Here is a 19,032-nt window from a genome sequence, read left to right as displayed (position 1 = left end):
TACGGTCCCGCACACCGTTAGGCCGTCTTCCGCTCACGCCCCAACATCGTGCAGCCCGCCTCCAGTGGTGTCGCTACAGGCGTGAATGGAGGGACGAATGGAGACGTGTCGTCTTCAGCGATGAGAGTCGCTTCTGCCTTGGTGCCAATGATGGTCGTATGCGTGTTTGGCGCCGTGCAGGTGAGCGCCACAATCAGGACTGCATACGACCGAGGCACACAGGGCCAACACCCGGCATCATGGTGTGGGGAGCGATCTCCTACACTGGCCGTACACCACTGGTAATCGTCGAGGGGACACTGAATAGTGCACAGTACATCCAAACCGTCATCGAACCCATCGTTCTACCATTCCTAGACCGGCAAGGGAACTTGCTGTTCCAACAGGACAATGCACGTCCGCATGTATCCCGTGCCACCCAACGTGCTCTAGAAGGTGTAAGTCAACTACCCTGGCCAGCAAGATCTCCGGATCTGTCCCCCATTGAGCATGTTTGGGACTGGATGAAGCGTCGTCTCACGCAGTCTGCACGTCCAGCACGAACGCTGGTCCAACTGAGGCGCCAGGTGGAAATGGCATGGCAAGCCGTTCCACAGGACTACATCCAGCATCTGATCGTCTCCATGGGAGAATAGCAGCCTGCATTGCTGCGAAAGGTGGATATACACTGTACTAGTGCCGACATTGTGCATGCTCTGTTGCCTGTGTCTACGTGCCTGTGGTTCTGTCAGCGTGATCATGTGATGTATCTGACCCCAGGAATGTGTCAATAAAGTTTCCCCTTCCTGGGACAATGAATTCACAGTGTTCTTATTTCAATTTCCAGGAGTGTATGATCAGTAAACTAGATAAAATATTAGTAATGTCATATCTCAATTTGGAACTTGAACCTTTCAGCACAGGTCAGGAGCATGTAGAGGAACTCTGGCTCAAGTTTAAAGAATATTTGAATAGTTGACCAAGCACTGGATAGGTACATACCCAGTAGATCATAATGGGAGGGAACCTCCATGATACATTATCACTGTACAGAAACTTTTAAAGAAACAGTGATTACTGTGTAAAAGGTATAAAACAAAGTGTAGGACTATAGATAGAGAGATGCTGAATGAAAAATAATTTGGCTGTCAAGAGAGCTACAAGTGATGCCTCCAGTGACCACTGTAGCAGAATATTGTGAAATGACATTTCACAAAATCCAATGAAATTCTGGTTGTATGTAAAGGCTGTTATTGGCAACAAAGTTAGTGTCCACTCCCTAATGAATGAGACAGGAACTGAAATTGAGTGTAGCAAAGCAATAGCTAAAATGCTTAACTCCATTTTCAAATGTTCCTTTATAAAGAAAAACTCAGAAGAATTGCCCCAATTTAATCTTCGTGCCATTGAGAAGGTGAATGAAATAAGTATTAGTGTCAGTGGTGTTGAGAAACAGCTGAAATCGTTAAAATTGAACAAAGCTCCAGACCCTGAGTGAATCCCTGTCAGATTCTGTAATGAATTTGCAGCTGAGTTAGCCCGTCTCTTCACTATAATCTATCATAAATCTCACACACAAAGAACCGTGCCCAGTTCTTGGAAAAAGGCACAGGTCACACCTGTCCACAAGAATGGTAGTAGAAGTGATCCACAAAACTACCATCCAATATCCTTGACATCAGTTTGTTGTAGAAACTTAGAACATATTCTGAGTATGCGGTATCTTGAACAGAATGACCTCCTCAATGTCAACCAGAATGGTTTTTGAAAACATCAGTCATGTGAAATCCATCTTATACTCTTCTCACATGACATACTGAAAGCTTTGGATCATGGCAACCAGGTACATGCAGTGTTTCTTGATTTCCAAGAAGTATTTGACTCGGTACCGCACCTACATGATCGTATGGAGTATCAAGTGAAATTTATGACTGGATTGAGCACTTTTTCGAAGGGAGGATGCAGCATGTTATCTTGGATGGACAGTAGTCGTCAGATGTAGAAGTAACTTCAGATGTGCCCCAGGGATGCATATTGGGACCATTTGCTGTTTGTGTTGTATATTAATGACCTTACAGACAATATTGATGGTAAAATTAAGTTTTTTGTAGCTGTTGCAGTTATCTGTAATGAAGTACTATCTGAGAGAAACTGGATAAATATTCGGTCAGATCTTGATAAGATTTCAATGTGGTGCAGAGATTGGCAACGTGTTCTAAATGTTCAGAAATGTAAATCTGTGTACTCCATAAAACTAAAAACTACGGTACGCTTTGACTATAATATCAATCGGGGACTGAAATGGAATGATCACATAGGTTCAGTCATGGGTAAAGCAGGTGGTAGACTTTGGTTTATTGGTAGAATACTGGCAAAGTGCAATAAATCTACAAAAGAATTGCTTACAAATCACTCATGCGACCCATCCTAGAATATTGCTCAAGTGTGTGGGACCCGTATAAGATAGGGCTAACAGAGGATACTGAACATATACCGAGAAGGAAAGCATGAATGGTCACAGGTTTGTTTAATCCATCAGAGAGTGTCACAGAGATACAGAAGAAACTGAAATTGCAGACTCTTGAAGACAGGCATAAACTATCCCAAGAAAGTCTATTAACAAAGTTTCAAGAACCAGCTTTAAATGATCACTCCAAGGAGATATACTACAACTCCCTACATGTCACTCACACAGGGATCGTGATCATAAGCATAGAATAATTACTGCAAGCACAGAGGCATTCAAACCATCATTCTCCCCAAGCTCCATATGTGAATGGAACAGAAAGAAACCTTAATAACTGGTATAATGGGATGTACCCTCTGCCATGCACCTCACAGTGGTTTGCAGAGTATGTGTGTAGATGTAAATATTGTGAGCCATCTGGCATAAGATCTGTGGCATGATATCACATAAGCCACTCAACTGGCCTGGTAGAAGACCAGCCACTGCCTGCTGTTAAGACACTTCAGTGTATGCCTCAGCCAGAACCTACAGTATTTTTGTGCGCCTTATATGAGAAAGCAGTGTGGTTCTTATGACTGTGCTTGGTTTGCTATTTGGATTTTGCCTGTATCTGCTGCTGTTGGCTTCTTGCCTACACATGGACTTTCCTGCTCATGTCTTGTCTGCCTTAGCCTTTCATGAACTTTGTTTCAAATTTTATGATGCTACATTTATTTTGTGTGTCTGAACCGAGTGTAAGTGGAAATACAGGTTGAGTGATATAAAAAACACTATTTGTCATCCATCAGTATGACAAGAACACAAAAATGTTTTAACATGCCATGCTATGCTATTCATATGCTTATTGACAGCAAGGTCTGAAGATGATTTCTTATATAGTCTGAATCAACAACTGCCTCTTCCCCCCCCCCTCCCCCCACCTCCCCCCTCGCAAAAAAAGAAGAAGAAGAAGAAATTCTGATGGATAATAAATACTGATCAGCCTTGTGCAGCTGAATTTGAGTCATACACATCAACAACCTCATAATTTTCAAAACTGAATTTACAAACAAACTTTTGGGTAAGCATTCAATCACTGCATCTTTCCCATACATACAAACTCAGCAGCTGTTCACAGTAAAAACCAAAATATGATTTCAATATTATTTCCAAACAGTTTTACAACAATACATTAATAAAATCAGGGTTACCAAATTTCTATGAGAAGATATATCACCACTCAAGAAACTGAAGACTTACAGAACTGTCAACCAGTAACCGAGCTGTCAGACAAAGCCTCCCCTAAGGAGCCAGCTTTTTCTGAAAACTTAGCTATTGAAGTGAGTATTTTTTAGCTCTTTGTCTGAAGGCTCCAGATCACTACTAACTGTCATTTCTATGCCTCTTCTACTTCATGAGTGATGTTTTATCCTTGTACAGTTATTTCTATAACCTATTGGATTTTCCCACGATTTAAAAGGGGTGTTAGCCATTAAATAGTCATACAGTCACCCAAAATTAGTCTCTCTATTATGCCACTGAGTTTCGTGAAGATGCTGCACATAATTATGAAATTGGGTGGATCTATCTAACGCCTTTGGGAGGGTTTTTTTTATCAATGTGTTGTTCTTGCAGCATATGTAATCAACAACACAAATAAGAGTTAGTTATGAAATGATACATCTCTAACTCACATCTTTATTTTTTATCATCAATATCATTATGTTGATAAACCAAATTTTGTGACCACTACACCCCTATTGAGAACACCTGTTCACCCTCAAACTACTTCAATAGTTTACATTTCCACATCTAGACTCCAAAAATATACCTTGTGTTTCATTCTCAAATCAGGACTACTAGCAGTTTTAGCCACCTTTGCAACTGGTGTCATTACCAGTATAATACAAAATATCTGGAGACACAATGTACAAACGCAACCTTTACTCCAGTGGAGTTGACCTACGGTCCGCTTCGAATGGCCGATGCTGTTTCCTATCTGCTTTGCCCCTTTATTATAGTGTGTTTGTACATTGTGTCTCCATATATTTTGTATTATACTGGTAATGACACCAGTTGCAAAAGTGTTTCTTAATTTGCCTGTTTTATATTCAGGCTATTTCAAGCATTGCACGCCTGTGTCTCCCATACTAATTTATTAGTTACTGTAGTGGGGTTTTGCCATCTTATTATATTTGAATGTAAATTTTCTTGCTCTGACTTAGTAGCTAGTTCTTAGCAAAATTGTTTAATCTACTGTACCATAGGTAGGCATTTGTCCATCTGCAGTACTGTTTCTCGTCATATTTTTTTTTACAATTTCTGTTGCGCTAAGTAATTTTGAGACAGCTTGTCTCTAGCGCTTGTGCATATGCTCGTGCATGCGATTGGCTGCTGGTCAAGCCTCACCGCGGAACTGCTCGCAGTGCCTGGTTTCCCTGTTGCTTACATATGACCCTTATTCCTGGCCCAGTGTAGCTCTGTCTACGTTTTTCTTATTGTTTTTAGTATTGACAGACATAATCTTATGATTATGCATCTTTATTCTGTATTAGTTTTATTCTGTGACATGACCAACATTTGGCCCTCAAAATAATTTAAGTTTTGTAAGTATCAAGATTTCCTTATTATGAAATCATTAGATTGATGATGTATTTCAGTGTTTAATATATGTCTGTATGGGTAAATTTATAGGTTCTGAAGAAGATACCAGTACTGGCATTGAAACCTAGGTAAACTAGATTTAAAAAAATTATCTTATTGTCTTACTAACTTTGTTGCCACTAACAGCCTTTACATACGACCAGAATTTCTTTGGATTTTGTGAAATGTCATTTGACAATATTCTGCTACAGCAGTCATTGCAGGCATCATGCATAGCTCTCTTGACAGCCAAATGTATTTCATTCAGTATTTCTCTTTCTATAGCCATACGCTTTGTTTTATGCCTATTATGCAGTAATCTCTGTTTCTTTAAAAGTTTCTTTACAGTGACAGTAGACTATGGAGGTTCCCTCCCATTATGAACGTTATACTGAGTACATATCTATCCAGTGCTTGGTCAACTATTCTTTTAAACTTGAGCCAGAGTTTCTCTACATGCTCCTGACCTGTGCTGAAAGTTTCAAGTTCCTCACTGAGATATGGCATTACTGATTTTTTTTTTATTTAGTTTACTGAACATATATATCTTTCTGCTCGTTTTAGTTGTCCTTTGTAGTTTGGTAATCACTGTTGCCACAACTGTGTCATGCTCACTGATACCAGTTTTGATGTGGATAGCCTCAAGGAGATCACGTCTAGATACAATATATTTCCATCATGAGTGAGGTTCTTAACTATCTGTTCTACATAGTTTTCAGTGAAGGCATTAAGTAGAATTTTACAGGAGGTCTTATTACACCCATCAGGGTAATTTTACAATTAATTGTTGGATGATTAAAGTCTCCACTGATGATTACAGTTTGATTGGGGAACTGACGTACAAGTGAACTGAGGTTTTCTCTTTAGTTTCCGGTTACATGAAGAGATAAGTCAGGTGGACAATAGAAGAATCTAATTATCATTTTATGCCCACCCCTGATACTGAGTCTTGTCCAAACAATCTCACATGCAGCTTCAGTTTCTATCTCGGTGGATTTGAGTTTTTGTCTACTGCTACAAATATACTATCTCCATTTCTCATTTGCATATCCTTTTGATATACACTTAAATATTCCCCAAAAATCTCACTGGTGTCAATTTCAGGTTTCAACCAGCTTTCTGTGTCTAGTTTTATGTGAGCTTCACTGCCTTTCATGAGCGCTTCAAACTATGGCACTTTGTTGTGAATGTTTCAACAGTTTACCATTAGGATTTTAATATTCTCACCTCTGGGAGGCATTTCTTTCAATCTTACACTGATACTTCTGCCTTCCTGCAGCTATCATCATCTGGATTGGATGGAGAGTTGCCCAATCTAAAAAAACCTTGTCACCCCACACACAGTCAGCTACTGAGTAGCAGCATCTGATATGTAGCGCACACCTGATCTATTTTGGGGGACCCTACAGCTCTCAGCCCTATGGCGCAAGTCCAGCAAATTGCAGCCTAGCTTGTCACAGAACTTTCAAAATCTCTGGTTCAGTCCTTCCACTCAACTCAGAACCAAAGGGCCATGATCAGTTCTGGGGACAATGCTGCAAATTGTGAGCTTCATGAAACTCCACATGCAAGGTTGGTCTTCTCACTCTTCTCTGCCAGTTGCTGGAATGACCTAATAATGACTTCAGAGCCCAGACAACAGGTGTCATTTGTTCCAACATGCACCATAATCTGCAGTTGGTTGTACCCTGTTCCCTCAATGGCTGCTGGAATAGCCTCTTCAACATGTTAAATGAGGCCCCCAGGCATACACACTGAGTGCACCTGATGTCCTTTCCTGCCCCTTACTGCAATTTCCCTAAGGGATACCGTCATTTGCCATAATTTTGAACTGCTGACAATTAATAGACCCCCACCCTTTTGCATTTTCCTCCTACTGACACTGGACAAAACAGATTTCCACACAACAGGTGAAGTGAGTCCCACTGGGTCAGTCCCAGTTTCAGTGACAGACAGCACCCCGAACTTGTTGGTTAGGGGGATCGGTACAACACCCTGAGGACGCCCTCGTCCACATCCATCATGTCAGGCTGCTTATATCTACCACTGACATGTCACTCGCAGTCAAGTGGACGGGTAATGACAGATCCTGTACTTTCTGCATAGGAGACAGTATCTGCAGAAGAAGATAGTACTTGAGGTACCTGTGATACAGGTATCACAGATTCATGGCTCTTGGGAGCTCATCCAACACACTGATTCCTAGCAGCTGTCAATCATTTGACATTAGCCTACATGGAAACAACCGTGTGCTGCTTCAAACCAAGTGCTACGACAGCTGTACTGTAGCTGAAGGTAGGGGGTGTCTCAAACTTGGCAGGCCCTCAGAAAGAAAACAGAAAAAAAGGAATCACAACAAAGGGAAGTGGGATATCTCTACACAAGATAAAGACACTCTCTCAGAAAAGAAATCTGGATCACAAACCATGGTCCTGCAGACTGGGAGCTGAAGTTCCACATTCTTTCTAAAACAAATTATCTGAAAAACATACAAAAGTATCAAGGAAAAAGGATAGCTTCTTTCCTGGCAACAATGATAAAAAAATTATGAGAAACTCATGATCAAATAATGTATATGAGGAGAGATACATACTCACCAAACAGAATAAGCACTGAGCTGCAGGCAAGTAAAAGTCAGTGATAATGCCAGAATGGAACATGTTAGTGTGTGGAACGTAGACAAGAAAGCAGGTTGTTGGTTAGCTATTAGAAGAAACACTGAGAGGAAGGTTCAGAATACAGAGTAACAGAAAGAAATAATGAAGGGAAGATATGAGGTCAGCTGGAGTAGAAAAGCAATAGGAGGGGTTCGATAGCGGAATGGAGGCAGGAAGGTGGAATGGGTTCATCAATCATCTATGGATGATATTTGAGCTTTATCTGTTTAAAGTCTGAAATGCCTGCTACGCGAAGTAGGTATTCCCTTGTTATGACAAAAAAAATTGTTTAATTGGTCCGTGGTTGTTCTTAGATGTCCACTGTACAATATAGACAACACAACCCTAGCCATGATGCAATAGACTCTCTGCCATAGAACTAACTCTGTAGTGTTGCATATAAGAGCTATGCTATAGAGCAAGAGGCAGCTAACAAGCCTCAGTGCAGAGCTTTTACAGGTATAGTTCAGTTGGCTTCCGTGGCCAGTCTACTGCCCTCACTGTATATCACATTCAAGTCTTTAAACGACAAGGTCTAGCTGATCTGTAAAGTACCTTTGTGAAAGGAGGTTCTATAAAATGTGAGATCAGTTCAATGAGCAAGCCAGTTCTTTCTGTAGAAATACATGTTGAGTGCCTTCATAGATTCTCATTTTACATCACGCAGATGGGTCAGCAATGATAACTTCTTGTCAAAGATGTGCCCCTAAGAAACTCATAGAGATTTTAAAATTTAAGAGGATACCAGTCCATGTGGCTGTCAATAACTGTATGTTTCTCAATAGTATTACAAGCTTTCTCTAGATTCACAACCATGCCAGTACCATAATGTTTCCATAGGCAAGACTCTAGTAATGCGCCTTTTAATTGGATAATACTGTCAAGGGTGAAACCAGTATTTCAGAAACTCAAACTATAAATAACTGATTAATCATTTAGTCAGTGTTGTGTGGTAGTTAATAATATGCTTAAAAGACTTTCCTATAAAGATAGTGAGTGCAACACTAGTTAGGGATAATCAGTCCTCTTCTGGTTTTAGAAGTGAATCACAGCTATTTGGTGCCATCAGTATGAATAGCAATCTTCAGCCCAGATTTTGTTTAATGGACACAAAATGATTTCTTTCACTTCCATGCTCAGTTTCTGTAGCGAGCTGGTACTATGTCTTGTCCATTCCAAAGGTTGTCCTGTGCATTGCTGATAGTGGAGACCATAGTTTCCACACAGAGCAGGGGCAGTTGTACAGCTCTGGGCTGTTATGTATAAATTACATTTTGTTTCATGCAGTCTAAGGAATACTTATCACATACCTGCACCCTATTCCATATGATCTGACATCAGACCTACTTTCATAGAAGTGTGTAGCCTCTTTCAGAGAAAATGCTTCATGGTGGCACTTTTCACAGAAAGTTCAGCTATCTTCACAGGATCTCCCCAAAACTCAATGAAATTTAATGAAAAAAAATCATAGAAATTTAGTGAAAAAACTGAAAGGATTTCAGTTACATTAAAACTAGTGTTCAGAGACTTTCTTATAAGATACGCACTACAAAGCAACACAAAAGCCAAAATGTTACATTCCATACTGAATATACCCTCCACAAATAACACCAGGGAATAATTCTAACATTCTATTGCTATAACACTATAAAGAATAATGATGTTAAGTTGAAAAACTACTGAAATCAATCAAACTGAATATGCAGATGCAGTGGATACACAGGCTGGTTCTATTTGCAGTAAAGGAATGAGTTAGCTTTAACATTATGTGCAATTTACTAAATTTGTTCTGAGCACAGAATTGTCCCCGGTGATTGAAGGAGAATAAGACAACACACATCTGTGTCAAGAGCAACAGAACTGAATCACAAATTACAACCTTCTCCCCTGCATTTAGTGACATAATAAATTTCCTTGAACAAAATAGTTTTGGGCATAGCAGCCAGTACAGATACTGAAAGTGCCTAGTAAACAGTTTTCAATATTGTACTCTTCGTCAATGATATCCAAAAAGAAACAGACTCAGCATTTCTCAATTTTGAACATTTCAGATTCAGAACTCTCTCTCTCTCTCTCTCTCTCTCTCTCTCTCTCTCTCTCTGACACCTTCTCCTTCGTCTTTGTTTCTCCTTGACCTTGTAACGGCTGAGTCCTTCTCACCCTCAGATGTGAGAGATCTGCTACTCCTTTCTAACCTCCCCCAACCCAACCTCCCCAATAGTTCCAAAACTAAAGAGTAGTTTTTTCACTCTTAAATGTGGCTAATGGCAGTTTGGTGCTCAAATTATGTCTGCTATCGGTAAGTAATGACCTGCCATTTTTTTCTCTATATAACTTTACAGTTTTCTCAAGTTAATTTTCCTTTTTGATAAAATTTTATTTGGGTGTTGATGTGTTACTGAATCAAAAGCTTTTCAAAAGTCTGCAAACACTAAATCACTCTAGCTTCCTGTATACATAGCAATGAAGACGATGTATGTGAAGAGGCGAGCTGAGTTTTGCATGTTCACTGTTTTTTAGAAGCCATGCTGATGATTAATTTGTTCCATGTTTGTCATAATGTTACAGCTAAGAATATGTTCTAGTATTAAATTACATAAAGATGCAAGTGACACATGACAGTATTCTATGGATAAGTTCTACTTCCTCTTTGGTATGTGGGTATGATGTACACTCTTTTCAAGGATAATATGTCTTTGCTCAAGAGATCTGCAGTGAATTATGGTTAACTGCCTCATAAATTCTGTAGAACTTGACAGGGACTTCATTAGGACTTGGGGCCTTAATTGAGGTTTAGCGATTTAACCTGCTTTTCAACAACGCTAGTATTGATTATTATGTCACTCATCATGATAGTAGTATATTATTAAAGAAGGAAACATTAATTCCTTTTCCTTTGTGAAGGAATATTTGAAGACAGAATTCTACATTCCAGCTTTCATCTTGCTATTTTTCATTCCACTTCCTAGCTTATTTACAGCTGTATGCACTCTAATTGTATGAGAAATAAAATTAGCTTGAGAATGCTGTAAAATATATTTTACAACAACAGTTATTGAAGTCATCTTGCTTTGCCCTTCTGATATCTAATGTGTTTTAATTAACATTTATCTGTGCAATTATGCTCTGTTTTATAGCTGTTGTGCAGTACACACAGTTTTTACAGGAGCTTCCACAGTCTGAAAAGCACAGGGGATCTCTAATATCTTCAATTACCCTGCTAAGTACATATTTTCGTACAGTTTGGTTAACTGTTCATTTGAACATGTGGCATGGTTCCTCTAAATGTTCACTGTCTGAATCAAATGACTGTAGTTCCTGTCTAAGGAAAGACATAACTTTCTCCGTATCCACTTAACTGAATGTCTGAAGTACCCATAACTATCACTACAGCAAGCATTGTCGTTGCTTCCCCTGATGCAGCACCAGAGAGAGCCATGCCGGCAGTATCATCATCATCATCATCATCATCATTATATAGGGTCAGAACTCAATGTGATTGTATTAGTTGCCATTAGGTACACAAAACAATCATCTCTAGTTCGCACAGTTGGTGATTTGGACTTTAGATGTTACTTTTTTGAAGTGTTAAGGGTTGTAGCTGTGCCCTGCCTTTGACATCTCCACAGCATTACCTTTCAACGAGATAACATGAGACCACCTGTTTTCTCTACTCCCCTGACATACCTCTACACTGAGGGTGTTTGACTGTTTCCCTGCCAAACACATTCTTCTGATCTCTCAGCCACGGAAAACATTTTTAGTGGCTAATCTGGTTTCTCTTTCGGAATCATCATAAACAAATCTCAAGTGGTCAACAGGAAGTGAACAGGGGATTCACATATCACCTGCAATACTTTACAGAGATGTTCATTTACTTTCTACTGATAAGTAACATTTCAGTGGTGACATTTCCATTTCAGTTGTTCCAAAGGTTTTTTGTTTTCTAATTTATACGTAGTATGATCAAAAGGGTTGCCGACTAGCTAATGTAATGCCAGAGTGCTGTTTATATTCTGAATCTCTCTAAAATTTTAATTGAAGCTTGCCTTCTATGAAATCCACACTGAGCCTTGTATAAAAACGCAAATTATCGAAGATTTTCGTTGTTCAATTCCTCATTGTAGGGAGAACCTAGTATGTGTTATAACTATTTTACTAAGTCTTTATTCTTGGTTAAATTCCTATTAGTCTTTATGGCAGAGGTAATACTGCAGTTGATTTCAATTAGGAAATGTTACCTATAAATATAGTTCATAAATGGCTTAAGAGTTAAATGATATGGTAAACTATGTGATTAAAGATAAAAGTTTTAACAAGAAAAAGCATCCCTCATTCCATATATGCTACGCCAGTTATGTTTCAATGTGTTTAGTTTCTCCTTTAGCACGTTCAGATCAGTTTCTTACTAACTTAGCATTAAGTCTCCACAGCTATCAATTTCATCACCAATATTGGAATTTTCCCTAAATTTGTTAAACTGCTCTTTTCACATCACTCGTCTTTGATTAGCAACAGTAATTAGAGCGTTTTCTCCTTTACGAAATTTTTCTTTCCTGCCCGGCATATTTTATATTTTGGTCGCGCATGTCAATAGGAATGATGCATCTTTTCCTCTTATAGAATATTTCTTTACAGTCCGACATATTTTCCCTTTTGGACACTACAATGTACAGAAATTATTAATACTGTAAAATATTTGATATAAGAATATTAACAAAATTGCAGTTAAAGAGAGGTATTCTCCGACTTTCATAAATTTGCGACATAACCAGATACTTGTTCAGAAAGTAAACCGGTCGTTACATTACATTAAAAACTTTCGAATACTTTACGATAATTCATAATTCGTTGCACTGAATATAAATGTGTTTTATGATAAAAGGTATAAATTGTATATGCAACGATTAATGCTTGCTTTAAACATTTCTGCCCGTACAGTTCCACTTCCTCTTTATGTTTGACAGATCGCGATTATCTGGTTAAGTTTAAACGTTTGGCACAACTTTTACACACAGACGACATATTATAGTGTTCGCCTAGTACACAACGTAAACTGTGAAATATTTCCCATATGGATTCACTATTCTCAAGACTGCAGCTACAATATGTCTAGCACCATTTTGATGATTATTGTTGTTGTTGTTGTTGTTAAACTTCTACAGCGGTATTGACTGTCCAGTGTCCTGGCAATGTAGAAGCATGCAACCAACCGCGAAAACAATCTCGGACTGGCCAGTGACAAACGACTGTCACGTCCACAAATTATTTTATTAAAACAATGTGCTGGTTTTTAATAAATATTTCAGCTTTTCTCAGAAACACGAATAATTACAACAGACAAGCAGACGCTCGTTACTCTCAAAATGACGAGACAAAAACATGTGTCTCGGAGTTGCAAAATTCAGTAGTTGTATGTCAGCTTACATGTGACCTGGCTCCTTCTTCTGTATAACAGTCATTTCTGAAAAACCAATGAACAAACGCATTTAGAAGTAGTTCTGTGTGTTATCTTAAGTGTGGGATCGAGAAGGTCATGTCAGTCGTGACGTCAGCCGACGTCATGAAATTATCTTGTAAACGGCGTCCGGTCGTGCTCCTCCTTTCGGATCTTCACCTTGAGCTGTTTGAGAATAAATGAAACTGCAAAATGAAAATTCCCTTATCTCCTGCCCCATCTCCCTTACTACCGCCAAATATGTTTCGCCATAAAAACGCTGAGTACGCACTGTACCGACTGAAGCGATATTTTACAGGAGAGTGTTAACTTCTACGACGTATGCCGTGGAGAAACATAGTACATCAGCCGTAAGTGTGCATCTGTAAGACGAAGAGGTAATAAGACAAACATGGAATGCAAGCACAACAGATTTTGAAGAAACTGACATGGGAACGTGCAAGTACAGATGTAGCACAAAAACAATCTTTAACATTACACATGGACAACTAAAAGATTATTGGAATATGTCTCTTTTAAATGTTTTAACAGATCCTACTAATGTTTGCAGATTCTGTTTAGTAGAGCCTGAACAGTAGAACTACTTGTAGCATTAATCACAACTTGAAAGAAAGGAACAGATGATCACTAAGGCTACATCATTCACATAGTGTAGTACAAAAAGATCCCACAGTTTCACCAATAACAAATAGCTAGTTACTAGACTGTCAGCTTTCCACCTTCCAGCATTAATCTATCGTTTGGTCTCTCCATGCTATCCAGATGCCATTGTTCTGAAGTAATTTACATTAATCAACTATCTTCACAATGTACAGTATACTTTTTAAATGTTTCCTTTCTCTGGGAAAGAACAAAAATCATTCTCTGCATCTATTACACCTGTGTACCAACCAAGTTATAGGATATTTCACAATGTTTTAAATCAAGATATTCTCCACACTTTAGGATATAAACCTTCCCCTCACATGTCATTTCATTGTTAATATTTATCTCATTTAGTGATACAAGCAGCATGCAGTTGTATGCTTATAAATGTACATTGTTTTACTTTGGTATTTTCATTTGTGTGTCCTATAAGTTCTTTTGTAAATCATACTTCCAAGTGTGTTAATTTTCCCCATTTTGTTGTTGATGTACACATTAATTCTGTGTGTAGTAATTTCAGTATTTGCTATAACACAGTTATATTCCACCACAATGGCACCAAGACAACAGATTCCAGATTTGTCATCCTTCAGCAGTAAAGAAGTGGCAGCATTTGTCAGTTCATTTGATACAGTTCTGACCGACTGTGATGGTGAGTAAAATTTGTCTGCTGGAACTGCAAACAATCCTTTACCCTCCTAACAACAGCTATAATAATTGAAGATAACAGTAGTAATAAGACTGGTATGATGTGAATGAAAGCACTTTACAAGAACTGTTTCAGTCAAACAATAATTACACTTTTTCAGTAGTGGCACAAACTAGGTGCTTTACAAATTTTGTGTATTGCATTTTCGTTTTGTTGTATTCTTTTGTATTTCTTAGGCTACATTTTTTTCTGTCACCTCTTCCGTACTTTATCTTCAAACTGACCTAATATTGAATTGGCCTAGCTGCTTTGTTGCAATGAAATTTTCCAAACTTCTGTCTTACACAAATCTATACATACATATACACTTCAGCGAAACATTTTGTTGAGCATATGAGAATGGAACTTAGGAAATTATTTGGTAGTATGAAATGTTGAAATATGGCTATGATTTAGAAGTAGTCCCGCACTTGGCTGCATCATATTTGATTTGTATTCTATCTGAGTCCACCAGGTAAGAGGTTTATTGTACAGCTAATGACTGTAAGGTACCTCTGTAGCTGAGTGGTCAGCATAGGTAGCTGCCTTATGGAGGACCTGGGTTTGATTCCTGGTACTGCCAAGGATTTTTCCTTGGTGGGAAGACTAGCACAGGGTAACTCAGTATTGTCATGCTAACAGAGGAGCTACTTGACTGAATAGTAGCAGCTCAAATGTCTGGAAAGTCTGCAAAATGGCCGGGAGAGTGGTGTGCTAACTACAAGTCCGTCCATACTGCATTTGCATCATGCCACTAGGCAGAGGATGACACAGTTGCCCGTAGATATCCATTGGGCCTTCGCGGCCTGGTGCAGAGCCTGTTTTTGAATGACTGAAAGTGCTTTGTAAGGTCGAAACACTACCACGTGATTTCAGTAATTTCTAAAATATAAACAAAGCTTTTCACATTTTATTTTTCCAGTTCATTTTCTGTAAGACAGAACTGCAGTACATCTATGAATGTAATTGAAGAAACTATTAGCAGGATAAAACAATATGGTTTTGACAGAATCAGATATATCAGGGAACTAGTTTTTAATGTGTTTAATACAAGTATGGAGCATGGAATGTTAGATCCCTTAATCATTCATGTAGATTATAAAATTTGAAAAGAAAAATAGATAGGTTGAAGTTAGATATAATGGGAATTAGTGAAGTTCAGTGGCAGGAGGATCAGGACTTTCTGATGAGGTGAATACAGTAATATTATGAAAAGGGTAGTTGCTGCTCATCATGTAGCAGAGATGCTGAGTTGAAGATAGGCACAACAAAGCAATTTCAGAAAATGAGCTTTTGGCCAACAAGTCTTTCACTGGAAATACACACACACACACACACACACACACACACACACACAAAAAAAGCACAACTCACACACACATGACCGCAGTCTCTGGCTGCTGAGTGTGACCACACCAGCCAGTGACTGTGGTCATGAGTGTGTGAGTTGAGTTTGCGTGAGTGTATGTGTGTATGTTGTCTATTTCCAATGAAGGCCTTTTGTTGTGCCTGTCTGCGACTCAGTGCCAGTGGGTAGCAACTATCCTTTTCATAATATTGTTACATTCCATCCTGGATTTTCCGGAAATTTTATTGTGATGGTGGACTGGAATTGGATGTTAAGGAAGGGAAGGAAAAATTGTAGGTGATGGTGGACTGGAATTTGATGTTAAGGAAGGGAAGGAAAAATTGTAGGTGAATATGGACTGGGGCAAAGGAATGAAAGAGGAAACTACTTGGTAGAATTTTGCATAGAGCGTAAGTTAATCATCACTAACACTTGGTTTAAGAATCATCAAACAAGGTTGTATATGTGGAAGAGATCTGGAGGCACCGGAAGGTTTCAGATTGATTTATGATATCATGATAAGGCATAGATTTTTGAAACCAGATTTTAAATTGTAAGACATTTCCAGGGGCAGATGTGAACTTTGCCACAATTTTTGGTTATGAACTGTAAATTAAAAGTAAAAAAATTGGAAAAAGGTAGGAAATTAAGGAGATGGGACCTGAATAAGTTTAACCAGAGGTTGTTGAGAGTTTCACTAGGAGCATTAGGCAACAATTGACTAAAACAGGGGAAAGGAATACAGTAGAAGATGAATGGGCAGCTTTGAGATATGGAATAGTGGAAGCAGCAGAGGATCTAGTAGGTAAAAAGACAAGGACTAATAGAAATGCTTGGATAGCTCAGGAGATACTGAATTTAATTGGTGAAAGGAGAAAATATAAAAATGTTGCAAATGAAGCAGGCAAAACAGAATACAAATGTCTTAAAAAACTGAAACTCACAGGAAGTGCAGCAATGCTGAGCAGGAATGGCCAGAGGACAAATGTAAGGATTTAGAAGCATATTTTACTAGGGGAAAGATAGATACCACCTACAGGAAAATCAAAGAGGCCTTTGGAGAAAAGAGAAGCAGCTGTATGAATATCAAGCAAAGAAGGGAAAGCTGAAAGGTGGAAGGAGTATATTGAAAGTCTATTCAAGGGAGATGAATTTGAAGGCCATATTATAGAAATGGAAGAGGATGTAGATGAAGATGAGGTGGGAGATATGATACTGTGAGAAGAATTTGACAACGATGAAAGGACTAATCCAAGCAAGATGCTAGGGGTAGAAACATTCCATCAGAACTACTGATAGCCCTAGAGAGCCAGCCATGAAAAAACTCTTCCACCCAGTTTGCAAAATGGATGAGACAGGCAAAATATCCTCATATTTCCAGAAGAATGTAATATTTACAATTCCAAAGCAAGCAGGTTCTGACAGGTGTGAATATTACTGAACTATCAGTTTGATAAGCCATGGTTGCAAAATACTAGCATGAATTCTTTACAGAAGAATGGCAGGTATTCCAGTCAACATTGTCAAAACCTTTCTCAGAGTCTAAAAATGCTATAAATGTTGGTTTACCTTGCCTTAACTTATCTTCTAAGACAAGTTGTTGAGTCAGTATTGCCTTACATGTTCCTACATTTCTCCAAGGTCAGCTTCTAAAATGGAACAGGCAAACTGGAATACAGCCACCTAAAAGTGAGAGTGACATGAAGTGCATAGTAGAACATTAGGAATGGCTAAAGGAGAAATGCAAAGCTGTAGAAGCATGCATATCTATGGGTAAGATAGAGGCCATTTATAGAAAAATTAAAGAAACATCTGAAGAAAAGATGTATTAACATCAAGAACTCAAATGACAAGTGAGTACAGGGCAAAGAAGGGAAGACTGAAGGATGGGAGACATATGTAGAAGAGTATAAACAAAAGAGACTTGGTGACAGTATCGTGGAAGAGGAAGAATGAGTGGATGAAGATAGGAGTCATGATGGGATACTGTGAGAATAATGTGACAAAGCACTGAAAGACCTGACCAAAAATAATGCATCTGGGGTAAATGGCATTCCCTTGGAATTATTTAGATCTTTGGCTGAATAGCTACTACTACTTGTAGTTTTGAAAACATGTTTAATTGAGGGTGCTGGCCTCCCATCCAACCTGCAGTGTTTCCCTCACAGCATACCAAAACTGTTACTCCCCTTATACAGGATACATAACAGAGACAAAATATCCCCAGACTTCAAGAAGGGTGTAATAATTCCATAGCAAAGAAGGCAGATGCTGATAAGTGTATTACTGAACCATCAGTTTAATAACTCACGATTGTAAAATACTGATACAGATCTTCTACAGAAGGCTGGAATAACTAGTATAATCCAACCTCGGACCTGGCGTTCTTGTGGTAAAGTGCATCCCTAGCAACCAAGAAGTCGTGAGATCAAATCCCAGTTGAACCATGGAAATTTTCAATGTGCCTTTAATCTAGTCTTCACCTCTCAAAAATATGAGGAGTCACCAGGAAAGACACATGATTCAGCTTCCACTTTAAACTGTAGGTCCCCCTTCCCTAGTTTGCTAACCTGTTCAGATCTGGGACACACAAGTCACCATAGTGGCATCCAATTGAAAGAACTGCTCCCAGCCATTAAGCCACCTGGGAGAAGACAATTTTGAGTCCTAGAGAAATGAAGTAACATGAAGGAATACTTGTCCTATAACTTATATTAGGAGAAATGTTGCACAAAGGCAAACTCACATTTGCCAATGTTGACTGGTTAATTTATCCATGATACTTGAAGACATACAGCAACCAACAACTTTTGACATGATTTTATTTATGCCAAGACACTTTTCAGGTTTTCACACATCTTCAGCTTCTTCTTCTTCTTGTTTCAAATGAGCCTATTTTGGACCATGCTTGTTCAACTGTTGGGCTTTAATCTTTGCCAAGTACTGTCACATCTTCTGCTGATGTAATTCCTTCCTTTTTTCTGTCCAGAGAGTACCTTTCCTTCGGGGCTTTTCCTGAAATCCTCAGGCTTCCTTCAAAGTACGTCTCACAGACTGTCTGTTCTGGAGATCAGTTATTCCCAGTTCTTTAATGTCCTTTTCAGTTACAATCAGCCAAGTGGTGCAAACCTTCTTATTTTGCCAGAAGGTGAACAGACGGTTGGTCAA

The 19,032-nt window shown here is 38.8% G+C and overlaps 2 protein-coding genes across 9 annotated transcripts in view; one reads left to right on the top strand and one right to left on the bottom strand.

Moving 5' to 3' along the window:
• The window catches only part of LOC126475252 (mitochondrial ornithine transporter 1), a 97,409-nt gene extending 84,145 nt beyond the window's left edge, over positions 1 to 13,264 (bottom strand). The window contains exon 1 of one of the 3 annotated variants that reach the window (XM_050102954.1): positions 13,153 to 13,264. The gene's annotated coding sequence lies outside the window, so the exon portion shown is untranslated. Of the gene's footprint in view, positions 1 to 11,774; positions 11,794 to 12,844; positions 12,866 to 13,152 lie in introns of those variants that run through there. The other 2 variants (XM_050102955.1, XM_050102957.1) reach the window with 2 other exon arrangements.
• LOC126475253 (glycerol-3-phosphate phosphatase-like) overlaps positions 12,909 to 19,032 on the top strand; it is a 78,034-nt gene continuing 71,910 nt past the window's right edge. For 3 of the 6 annotated variants that reach the window (XR_007586680.1, XM_050102961.1, XM_050102960.1), the window contains exons 1-2: positions 12,910 to 13,560; positions 14,366 to 14,480. Coding sequence is in view for 5 of the 6 variants with exons in the window: in XM_050102961.1 (XP_049958918.1) it covers positions 14,381 to 14,480 (100 nt within the window). In the remaining variant the exon portion in view is untranslated. Of the gene's footprint in view, positions 13,561 to 14,365; positions 14,481 to 19,032 lie in introns of all 6 variants that reach the window. The other 3 variants (XM_050102959.1, XM_050102958.1, XM_050102962.1) reach the window with 3 other exon arrangements.

The sequence above is a fragment of the Schistocerca serialis genome, chromosome 4, assembly GCF_023864345.2.
Source record: "Schistocerca serialis cubense isolate TAMUIC-IGC-003099 chromosome 4, iqSchSeri2.2, whole genome shotgun sequence".
NCBI classification, from domain to species: Eukaryota; Metazoa; Arthropoda; class Insecta; order Orthoptera; family Acrididae; genus Schistocerca; species Schistocerca serialis.
The sequence above is the reverse complement of the archived record's forward strand: the minus strand, read 5'-3'. Positions and strand labels throughout refer to the sequence as shown.